The 11,355-nt window shown below is 40.6% G+C and overlaps 3 protein-coding genes across 3 annotated transcripts; 1 reads left to right on the top strand and 2 right to left on the bottom strand.

The window, feature by feature from the left end:
• Positions 1 to 6,116: 6,116 nt before the first annotated feature.
• On the top strand, positions 6,117 to 7,588 carry MELLADRAFT_114467 (uncharacterized protein; the record flags this gene model as incomplete). Its single annotated transcript, XM_007419402.1, has 3 exons — positions 6,117 to 6,881; positions 7,362 to 7,422; positions 7,536 to 7,588. 3 exons carry the CDS (start codon positions 6,117 to 6,119, stop codon positions 7,586 to 7,588), a joined length of 879 nt encoding a protein of 292 aa, XP_007419464.1.
• A 221-nt stretch (positions 7,589 to 7,809) lies between these two features.
• On the bottom strand, positions 7,810 to 8,850 carry MELLADRAFT_86117 (uncharacterized protein; the record flags this gene model as incomplete). The annotated part of the gene is made up of 6 exons (XM_007419400.1): positions 7,810 to 8,078; positions 8,142 to 8,252; positions 8,319 to 8,417; positions 8,532 to 8,536; positions 8,602 to 8,623; positions 8,739 to 8,850. 6 exons carry the CDS (start codon positions 8,848 to 8,850, stop codon positions 7,810 to 7,812), a joined length of 618 nt encoding a protein of 205 aa, XP_007419462.1.
• Positions 8,851 to 9,560: 710 nt separating this feature from the next.
• MELLADRAFT_86116 (uncharacterized protein) lies at positions 9,561 to 10,881 on the bottom strand (the record flags this gene model as incomplete). Its single annotated transcript, XM_007419399.1, has 7 exons — positions 9,561 to 9,712; positions 9,775 to 9,864; positions 9,925 to 10,189; positions 10,248 to 10,306; positions 10,372 to 10,518; positions 10,582 to 10,656; positions 10,743 to 10,881. 7 exons carry the CDS (start codon positions 10,879 to 10,881, stop codon positions 9,561 to 9,563), a joined length of 927 nt encoding a protein of 308 aa, XP_007419461.1.
• Between the last annotated feature and the right edge of the window lie 474 nt (positions 10,882 to 11,355).

Raw genomic sequence — 11,355 nt, 5'->3', positions numbered from 1 at the left:
CATCGTCACTGCATCCCACTCGAATGATTGGCGAAAGTGACCATAAAGCCTGTTGTCCTAATACGAGACGTTCTCGAACCTTTTTGAACTTCAACATCAAATTGAATGTGATGAGTCAATGATATATAATACTTGGGAAAGAGAGCACATACATATCTCAGCCGAGCACATCTTCGTGCGGAGGAGGCTGCACTCTTCCTTCGATCCTCGGCCCAGCTTTGTTTCTGATAACTAATTATACAAACACGGAGCCTGGGATATCAGGATGGCAAGAAATTATACATTAGAAGATATATGTTCTGAGTGCACATACTCTTTTGTGAGAGATCGGATCCGTGTGCTCATTGTTTTCTTGAGAAACTCGATGTTGTCACTATCAAGTGACACCCCACTATACTCACCACACTCTACAAGCTTGACAAAAATTCTAAATGCTAGAGCCCAAAGCCACTTGTTCTCTTCCGAGTTTGAGGATTGGGCAAAGTCGGGCCGAAAACTCGATACCCCAGCTGCTTGCATCATGCTGCGCATGACCGACAGCTGTTGCGGGGTGGCGTCGACGTGTCCAGGGCCATGAGGATACGGAAAGGACGGATTGGAAGGTTCTGAAGGAGATTGAGAGGTGGTGGGCTCAGGTTCAAGCCTATCGATATCGAGTTCAGATTTCCAAGCCTCCTGTTCAGCAGCGGTTGCTGGGGGAGGTAGGCTTTGGTCATCTGGCTTTCGACCTAACAGTGTGTCAATATGCATCCGCATCCATGACTGCAGAGATAATCAGCTTCATCATCTGTGCTCCCAAAAAACAAAGAGGACCCACAGCGGACCTGCCACCTCGGGTCTTCTTCGGCGGTGAAGGAGTCTGTAGGGTGTCGGTGGAGGATCTCACTACATTAGAAAGTGTCTTCAAATCTTTGATGACTTTGTCGACCTTCTTGTCCATCTCAGCCGAATGGTGTTTGAGTTGAACTGACAATTTAAATGACAGTCAGATGCATCAGTATCTATGTAAAGAAGGTGAGGTAAGATACGATACACGGTGTGGTGATCAATTTATGGGATCAATTAAAAAATTCACAATTACCAGTTTACCAGTTTATTAGCAGGATTCAGCAGGAAAGAAAATTCGAAATGGAGGTTTTTGATCAATTGAAGCTCTTGTAGGCTTATGTATTGGTCATTAGGTCAACATTACATCATTTTTTATTTCACATTATATATTAAGATCATTATAGTTTACTTACAAATTTATTACAAAAAGAAAGAAAGAAAAACATAAGAAAAATTCGAAATTATAGGTACAAAGGTTGGAAAATGGTTTTTAGGTTAGTAGAAATAAAGTTATGGGTATTATAAGGTTAGAATATGAAAGAACAACATTATATTATACTATGACAATTTTAATCTTCAAGGTTGATAAGTAGAAACAGAAGTTATTAGGGAAAAAGCACTTTTTCGAAGTTGGTAAACAAAAGGTACACGTGTAGTTTGGTTGTGTAATAGTGGTAGTGATGGAATTTAAGGTTGCCAAGAGGATTTTTTGGGATTTTTAAGGTTATAGATGATGATGTCATATTACAAAAGCAAGAAAAAGAGAGTAGTAGCTGTGAAAAGTGAAGAAAATGGGTGAAATTCGTGGAAAATGGAGGTTTTCAGCTAATTACATATGTCAAATGACGTCAGAATAGGTTGGTAGATGGCTCATTCAACGCAGAAGAGTGGATTACATAATGTACAAACTTTAAATCATTAGTAATGGAGGTGTGTGTAAAAAGTTATAAGGCAAATAAAGAATTGGTGTGAATCTCGAATTTACAGTCACAAGTCACATGTAACACTAAAAACTTTAACTTCACAACTCAATATCTTACTCATCACTCATCAGAAGTAGGTCATGTAGGTGTCAGAAATGATCAGTAACACGTGGGCTACAAGATGCACTTTAGTAATCAAAAATTGGAGCACATCTGAAAAAATTCGTAATCTCAAAAATTGGTTTTCAGCTAGTTTACAAGGAAAAAATCACCTGTATTCATCATAAGAAGTGCTGTACATCATATTATTGCGTCATTGATCACTTTTAGCTGTGAAAATTACATCATTTATTAGTAACAAAATCATTACATTGCGTCATCATAGGGTTTTTAGGGAATTTTGGGCGGATTTGATTGGTTTTGAGGCTGTTGACCATTGTAAAAGTTCTAGTACATTGTTATATATACTTTGAGAGGGTTTTGGGACTGTTGTTCCCCTTTTTTTCTTTATCATTTACGCCATTATTATTTTGTTTATCATTATAAACTTATTTTAATAGTACCTGGTCACTTAAATACGCCCTTTATTACAATTATAAAGAGAAATTTACTTTAGTTTTATAGTCATAAAGACTTATTGGGAATAATATCAAATCAGATATTGCTTATTTCTTTAGTTATCAATTGGGAATAACACTATAGCAGTGTTGATAGTAATACAAAGTGTGCTTTTGAAGTTAAATTACGTGTGAAGATATATTTCTCTGGTGCCTTATCAGTACTCAATACAACAGAGCTCTTTCTGATTGTGTTGTTTTAGAAGAGCAGTCCTTAGACAACTTCTACTAGTCATTTTATTAGTGGATTATCCTCTTCCAGCTCTGTATAACCCTTGTTGGGTTATAAGTTCTACAACGGCCTACTTACAAACAAGCCTTGTAAGGCGGTCTGGCTCATCCTGAGCATCCTCAAAAGATTCCGGATTGTTGGCACCTTCTTCGTTGAAATCATACGAAGGGCGGACAGGACTTGGTGGAAGGCACTCAGTGTCAGGAGGCCTTGAGGTGTTTGATGAGGATCTCGATTTTTCAACTCTTTTGGTGCTAGCAGGATGTCGAGTTGGACCATCGTAATCAATGTCGATATCTGAAGCATCCGATAATTCACTGGGATTGCTAGCAGTCTCGTTTCCCGGAGACCAATCGTTATCGGACTCAGATACGTGTTTTTTTGTTGGGGCACTGGCATCAGGTGGTGGAAGAGTTGTGGGATGTGGTCGAGGGTAAAGGAGGCGGGAGTGCTGGAGGCTGGGGAGTGTTGGTTCTGCTGTTTCGCGTTCTTGGATTGTGTTACAGTCTTTACCCTTCCGTATGTTTCTACTTTTTGTATTCTTTTTTTTTGGCGGAAGGGCTGAAAAAAAATATCATTAGAGACCAGATATATAAAACTAAAGATGGGAAATTTCCTCACACGCGTCTGGTGATTGGCTGAATCTTACTTGTTGACGAGTTGTGCCAGCTGACAATTAAAGTATAGTTAGCTTTAGGCAGGACCGATGGAAGTAAGTGAAGATACCCTACTCACGAGGCTCGGTTCTAGAACTTGATTGTTCTTGCTCATGGGTAGGTGGGTCATCTTGCATTTGAACAGCTGCGGATGAAGAAATGCGGAAATATTCTCAGCAAATATACTTTGCTGTGTATCACTGACATCTCTAGAATAATACTTACACTTTGATGCCCCCTCTTGAGTTGCGAGTTCTGAAGAAAACGAAGGGGCTAATGAATGAGCTCTACCTTTTCCCTTCCACCTGCTTTGGCTGCTTGTGGGAACTTCTAGAGGGAGCGTCTGAGGTGGATGAGTTGCTAGAGCAGAGAACCAGATGTCAGTTATCTATATTTCATCGATCTGCGCATGATCAATGAAAATACATACGTTGGATGTCAGCACTGACAGATTGAGTCGGAGCTTTAGGCTTGAACGTGAATTGAAAACCCTCGGTGGGTAAGATGACTAGATTGGAAAAGAAAGATTCAAAAAGTGAGTATTGGGGTGTCTAGTGAGGCAAATCGCAAGACGTACTGAGTTCTCTATACACCTTGCATAACCGCACTAGTTCAGCCTTAGGCAGAGTTTTTCCTTCCAGGCCAACTCCTTCGACCATTGTAATGAGTTGTGGAACTTCAAAAGTATTGAAGTCCACGTCTGGTCCTGCACTTCCACCGCGTACAACCTGAGACTCCACGTTTGGATTCGGATTTGCAGTTGGAGTTGAAGTTGGATTCGGCTTTAATGGGCTGATGTTTTGAGCTGATGGGGTTCGTTTCTGTACCACGCCTTGGGATAAACGAGCTCTCTTGGGTTTTACATACTGATCGAGGAGTTCAAGCAACCTATTGCGAGACCTCTTAGATTGAGGTACTTCATTAGAGGCTTTCACGGCGTTGGAGACACGATACAGTAAGTTTCAAGTTGAATGGGTATTCTAGACAAACGTTGGATGATTTTTTAAAAGAAGAATTGAGAAAACTCACTGTTTTCCGGATTTGCAGGAGTATCCTCGCTAGCTCGCCTCTTTTTAGGGTGGACTTTGACCGGTACCGCAGTCGTTGATTGTGGAAGAGGTGGTTGGCCATGCAGATGTGAGCTGGATGGTTCGGCGGCCTGGGGTTGTGATTGTGAGATTCTGCGGGAGCTTCGAAGGATGCGCTTAGGTGTGGTACTTGTATCAGACATGGCGGTAATCGGAAAATGATTAGTGTATATGAGAGATCAAAAAAGCAACAACGCTCATGTGAAAAAGAAATGAACAGTGGAATGATTCAATTTGAAGCTTGTGTCAAACATCCGCAAAAAGCGGAATACAAAGTTGATATCTTAGGTTTTTAGGGACAATGATGGAATATAAGAAGTATGATAATGCTCCAATGGGTGTGATCGCGTCACGTTCAAATTCTGTGCTTGATCATTGACATGAATATCAAAGATCTAGCGCTTCCTTTCTTTCTTGCATTGTCAACTTTCATCCGATGTTCTGGCAACCTTTTCAGCTTGTAGCCATGGAACTATGTACAAGCTCTTCGAACAATTCCATGCCACTCGGATTTCTCGAAGTGACTTGTTGAAGTCACCCCATGGTACGTCATATATTACAATTAGTAACCGATTCAAATCTTTTGTCCAGTAATTCCACAGGTCGACCCACAAATTACTCGTCGAGGACAGCAGTCAGCAGTCGACATCTCTTTCAGCAAACAAAGCATCTGCCTTGCACACATTGATCAACAACCTCAATCCAACAAAGGAATTCATAACTGACATGTGTATCTATCTTCCTCTTTGATTAGGTTGTATTCAAAGGGTACTACTACATGAGGTCTCCACAGTGATCGGTATATCACACGAACCCATTCTTTACCTAGGTGCCGATCACTGTGCCGTGATGTTTCTATCTTCAAGTCATAGATCACTTGGTCAAACTACCAGTGGGCTCTTGTGATATCCCTTGTCAAACGTGTCCAACACCTTTCGATTGGAACTGATGTGAAGAGTTCACCCCAGCCGGCTGAAGGAACATATATAGGTATACCATCAAGAACTAGAGTGCCCATACTCCAGCAAATTGGAGTTGTGCTAATCAGGTCTCAGCCATAGTTAGATTTACACAAGCCGCTTTTCTGCACCCTTTTCTTCGCTTCACCTCCTTTTGTTTTCTTTGCTTCGCCTCCTTTTGAGGTATGTACTTTTGTCTTGATTTATTCCTGTACATCTTAAGTTAATTAAATCTGCACGTCTCAATCTTCTGCTTACCTGTTATGCTCATGTTTTTATTTGCTATAGCAAACACACCTGCTTGATCACCTCCGAAATCTTTCACCAAGCACTTGCGAAAAAACACCGGCACAACAAAGTTTCAAATCGAAGTTTCATTCTATCTCCCTCAACAAAGAGATTGATGTACGTCTTCTTCCTAGATCAAGTTGTAACACTTTTTCCTAAGATATCTGAAAAGCTGAATCATAAAACTGCTCACCCCCCTTTCTCCGGCCATCTTCTGATAAAGATCACTCCGTATTCACTCGGTATCGTCACTATTGTTCGATTGTACAATTCAAGCTTCCAGATCGGCCTCAATCCAGCGGTGTAAGTCGACATTTAGTATTGCATATGTACATCTTTTTGCCTCCTACCATCGCCGCTCTCTGAAACGTCCAACTTGAGGTGTAGGCCACAAATACTTCACCTCACAACAAAATAGAAAGTCCCAGTCATTGTCTCAAAGATTCATAAAAAGTATGTATTTCGCACACCTTTCCGCACATCATTATACATATGTCTGTATCTCTAACATCAATTCCTTAGAAAATGACCAAAAACAAGAAAAAATCGACATCCCCAACGACTATATCACAAATGATCCTCGACGCGCAGAAAAGCGGCTTTGCCCAGTTTAGATCCGAGGAGCCGATATCGCTATCAGATCCACCACCGCATGCCCGCACCTCCAGAGCCGACGATATTCGCTCACATCCACTATGGAGTCAAGTGCAAAGTTTAAACGACAAACTTCGTGGCGCTTTTCTTGCTCATGACTATGAAATACAGAAGCCGAAGATCAAGAAAGATCAAATTTACCGGATCCTCTTACATTTTGACCCCAACACCGAGCACCGAGTCACCCACCGTAAAGATAAATTAATAAACGCGTTTGAAACCGAGCTTCTTCCACGCCTTGGTCCATTTATTCAGGCCCCTCCACCACAACCCATGGAAACCGATGTCGACTTTGATCCTTTGACCGCCACACAACGCGCCTTGAGAGAAGCTATCCACCGCCGAAAACCTGCGCTCACCATCCCTGAAGGTGTCAACCCTCACGGTTTACGCCTCCTTTACAAGGAATACGTCGACAATGATTTGGTTGTGCCCGCAGCGAAAGAGTTCTCTACTAAACCACGTGGTGTCACTGCTGCCAACATCAAGACAAAGACCATTGAACAACTTCGATTCATTCTTCAAAGCAAAAATCCTGAAGTCTTCATTCATCTTACTCCGTTGACTCGTTCTGTTTGTGTCGACATTTACACCCGGTTTGTCCTTGAAGAGGAAGTAGCACCTGGTCGACTTATTGTAGGCTATCACTACTCTATCATACCATCCTGATCATGGTTCTCAATTATTGATTATGATATTATTGGGACCCGGTATGTTCAGAATCAAGTTGCTTTAGCCATGTCATTTAAACACAAAGATAGATACTCCGGAGTCACAATCTCCTTGTATTTTCTCCTTTCCCTTTTTCTTTTTTCTTTATTTTTCTTTTCTCCATCTCTCTTAGTTTTATTTCTTCAACAAATAGGCGAAGAGATAACTTGGATCTTGTGTGATTCATACTTGTATTACTAGAAGAAATGGAAAAACCAGGGTCACAATTTCCTTATATCATATTGTTGTCTTTTCCCTTTTTCTTTTTTCTTTAGTGTTCTTTTCTCCTTCTCTCTTAGGTTTATCTTTCGAGAAGATACGTGAAGATAACTTGGATATGTTCGGATTCATACTTGTACTTTTAGAAGAAATTGAAACACTTCTTTGAATGTTTCAACCTCAAAGCTTCAGGCAGATGAAAAAGTTATTACCTTTGAACTCAGAAGTCAAATTAAATCAGATCAAAGTGAGTTTCTTTACCTGAAAGAGAATCTCTCCAAGTAATTCATAGTTTCATCATACATGTGTATATAATGTTATGGACCCATATCTTGAGGCGAAAAACTTTTTTTTGATTAGTCAATGAGTCACCTTTCCCACATCTGCGAGTTCGTGTACAAAACTTCTTTTAGATTCCAAGATGAGAGTAAGGTAATACCAAAGAATCATACTAGTAGATAAAGAGGATCATATAAATAGATGTATGAGAAGATATTGAATCATGCTCTCATGATCAGTCACAGCGAGGACATGAGCAGCTAGAAGCAGCCGTTTGACTGGCGGATTTGTTACAAGTAGATAAAGAGGACTAGATAGATAGATGCATGAGGTGATACATTTGCTCATTTCATGATTAGTCACAGCGAGGACATGAGCCAGCAGAAGCAGCCTTTTGACTGGCGGATTCGTAACTGTCATATTCCGTCTCAAGGTCGATATCCTTGAAGAAAGCAATCAACTTCTCAAAAACCTTTTCATGACCCGAAATCTTGGCGTGGGCTCCGTACGCCTCACACTTCACATCAGACATGTTGCCTTCGAGATCAGCAATTCGGTGGGTGAGCATGTGATTTTTGCGCATCCCGTCTTTCAATAAAGTGTCGAGGCGATCAATTTCGCGCTCTATAAACACAAGGCACATCAGCTGTGATGAATACATGAGCAATCAGAACATGAAGTACATACGTTGTTCTTCTTGTCGCTCCGAGCTTTCAGCCAAATTACTTCCAATCTTTCTCTTGATGAGATTGAGTGAACTTTGGAGAAGATTGATTTGTTCTAACAACTTCTCATCTACTTTACAGAGGTTGATCAAATATTAGAGGACACGATGAAATTGAATAAGCATTGAGGAGACCTCACATTTGTCTTGATCCTCTCGTTTTGTTGGATCGTCTTGGTGGACATGTGGTTCAGTATGATTTCCAGGTTGTTGCATATTGGTAATGATATAAGAAGTATCTTTTGTAAATGTGTAGAGATCACACAAATCAGCAACGATCGAATCAAAGATGGCACGGATTCATGAAGAGGTTGATAAAGTTGACAAAAAATCACAATGAGATTTATACTTACTATTACTATGAATCGCAGAAAAAGAGTTGAAGAGTTGATTCAGGAAAATGAGGATTCACGAAGGACAAACCCTTTCAAAATATCCAGACTGGCTGAAAGATTTATAGAAATTAATTTGATTGGCAAGTATTGGGGACTAGAAGACGATCGGACTGTATCATGACATTCTATGACAATCGGAAGCCTTGCAAGGCTTAATAAACTTACAAATGTCGATCTTCTTCAATAAAGTCTCACCCCTTATACATTTCTGAAGAAGATCGGGTTTAATTTCAGTGTTGTCCCCACTCCACAACACTCTCAGAAGAAGCGAGGTCATATGAACCGGACGCAGGCACCCTATTTTCACCGAGCTTTGTTATGTAATCCCAATTGTTGAACTCACTTGATTTGCATACCACATTTTCTACACAATTCATTTGATGGTCAACTTGATTGAATGCACAAAACTCGCACAGAATATTTGAATCAAATGTTCAACATTAAGAAAGTTGAAGGATAAGTTGAATTTTGATCTTTTGAACACATTGATTTGAGTTTAATGTGGATATAAGCTTCGAGTTCACAAAACTATTTATACACGTTCTTGATAAGAATGCACAGCATTCAGAACAAAACCTGCACCAACATTACCAGATATCATCTAATACAAAATGAGCCACCAGTGTGCGCAAAAATGGCACAAATATAGTACAACAGTAATTCCTGGGGATGAACTGAGTAAAATTATAGCCACTAAACAACTATTTGGTGCAATAAGATCATGGGTTACCCACAAATTCGTCTTCCTGCTGTGAGAATTCATCTTCATTGTCACCATTTTGCGTACGCATAATCTGCAAAATACACAGTTCATGGGTCTCGATGTCATCTTTTGCTTTATCATACCACGTATACACACTGTGAAGCTTTTGCTGCAAGCTCGAGACCAAATTGGTCAATTCGTTGATACATTTGGCTTGCTCATCAAGACGTTCGACGTTCATTTGAATTTGATATTCTGTCATAGCAAAATATGAGTTCAAGATATCAGAAATAGATCAAAGCATCAAAAAGAAAGTCGAACATGCCTGTCTCAATTTTTTCTCCTTCATGCTGAGCCATGTTAGTTGAGGACTGCTTCTCAACACATTCAATCCTATTCGAAAGCTCAGAGACTGATGCTTCAAGTACACCAACTGCTTCAAATTGTGTATCAGTATATATATTCTTTTAAAAATTTCATCATTGATCAAAAACTTACTTTTATCGGCTCGGGCTCTTTCCTCATGAAACACATCTACACCCGACTTGACCTTTGAAGTGGGTAATTTGAGTGGAGGTATATCTATCTCTGATACACAAACCATCAATACCATGCTGCTTCAGGGAATGTAGGGATCATGAGACCAACCTAAGTTGCCAACGGAAAGAATATCACCATCCGATAGATCAATAAGATCATCCATTGGCTGAATCGTGGGCGGTATGGGTTGTTGTTCAACAAGCGGCGACTTGACCATGTGAGAAGCCGAGGGGCTCATCGCCGGAGCTTCATAATGCTGCAGTGCATTAATATCACGCTGAGTTTCCTCTTCCATGACATTGACAACCGGTTTGGAGGATACTGCTTGGGTTGGTGCTTGCATAGCTTTGGGGCTAAACGCAACCTGTTTGCGCTGTGATCTCCATCGATATGTGAGTTGATAAACGGAAAAAGATAGCCAACAGGCTTACCTTTTTATCCTTTACGTTTTTCTTGATGCTTCCCATTTGGCGAGATAATTCTTTGGTACCTGACAAACGAAATACACATTTGTCAAAGACTGTCAAGCAAAGATTTTAGTCAAGAAATACATACTGATATTGGAGCGCTTTGAGGGACGAGTGCTTGAAGAGGGTGAAGCAGATCGCTTGAATTGATTGCCCAATGGGATCTCTGCGTCAGGCTGAGGTAAAACTGGCTTGGTTTCATGTGGCGAAGGAGGTCGAAGCTGATTGTTTGCACCTATGGGCACATCAAACGGTCAGAATCAGGGCTGCAGAATGGTGTAAAAGTGTGCATATATACGATCTGTACCATTTCGAAATATGAGATCCTGGTGTATGAACATTGCAGGCCTGTCACTTTTCGGATCTGGGAAGACTGTTTGACACCCAACGCAAACAACGAAAGCCGTCAGCTCATTGCACAAGTCTATGGGAAAGATATCTAAAGGAGATATCACAGACACTTAGGCTGTTTCTCCCGTACTTTGACTGCGGCCTCGCTCTTGCTAATACTTGATGATATCGGACTTTTCGGATGATTGATTCGGAGCCAATCGAGCATCATTTGCTTCGTCACCCCTGCAGCGCCTGGATCCAGCATGATTCAATTAATGTTTCAGCTATGCAGATTAAATAGAAGAGTTGTAAGTTTGATTTCCAAGCAAGGATGATGTTTTAAATAGGGAAATTTGATATTTACGTAGTTTGAATCAAATAACTGATGATGATGTGAACAAATGAAATGATATATCAGAGCAACGGCTCGGAGGAAGCTAGGTCGTAAGGAGTGATGGTGGATGAGCTCGAATATATGCCAACGAAGCAGGGTCGATGTGTTAATCTGAGTGACCCACTTGGTGAGAGATAACAAGTAAGAAAAAAGGTGAAGCGTCTTGCAGAGACAAAGACCGGTCAAGAGAGAGGCTAGAAAAAGCGGTTGTGGCAAGATATCTACGATAGCATGAACTGAAAGCAATTGTGAGTTTGAAATCTGTTGATCACACTATAAAAAGATGGGGGGAGAAAGCGAGTCAAGCAACAAACCTTGATTAATATAAGGCAATAGTGAAGGTTA

The sequence above is a fragment of the Melampsora larici-populina genome (genome assembly GCF_000204055.1).
Source record: "Melampsora larici-populina 98AG31 unplaced genomic scaffold MELLAscaffold_177, whole genome shotgun sequence".
NCBI classification, from domain to species: Eukaryota; Fungi; Basidiomycota; class Pucciniomycetes; order Pucciniales; family Melampsoraceae; genus Melampsora; species Melampsora laricis-populina.
Note: the sequence above shows the minus strand (reverse complement) of the source record. Positions and strands in the feature narration are given on the sequence as shown.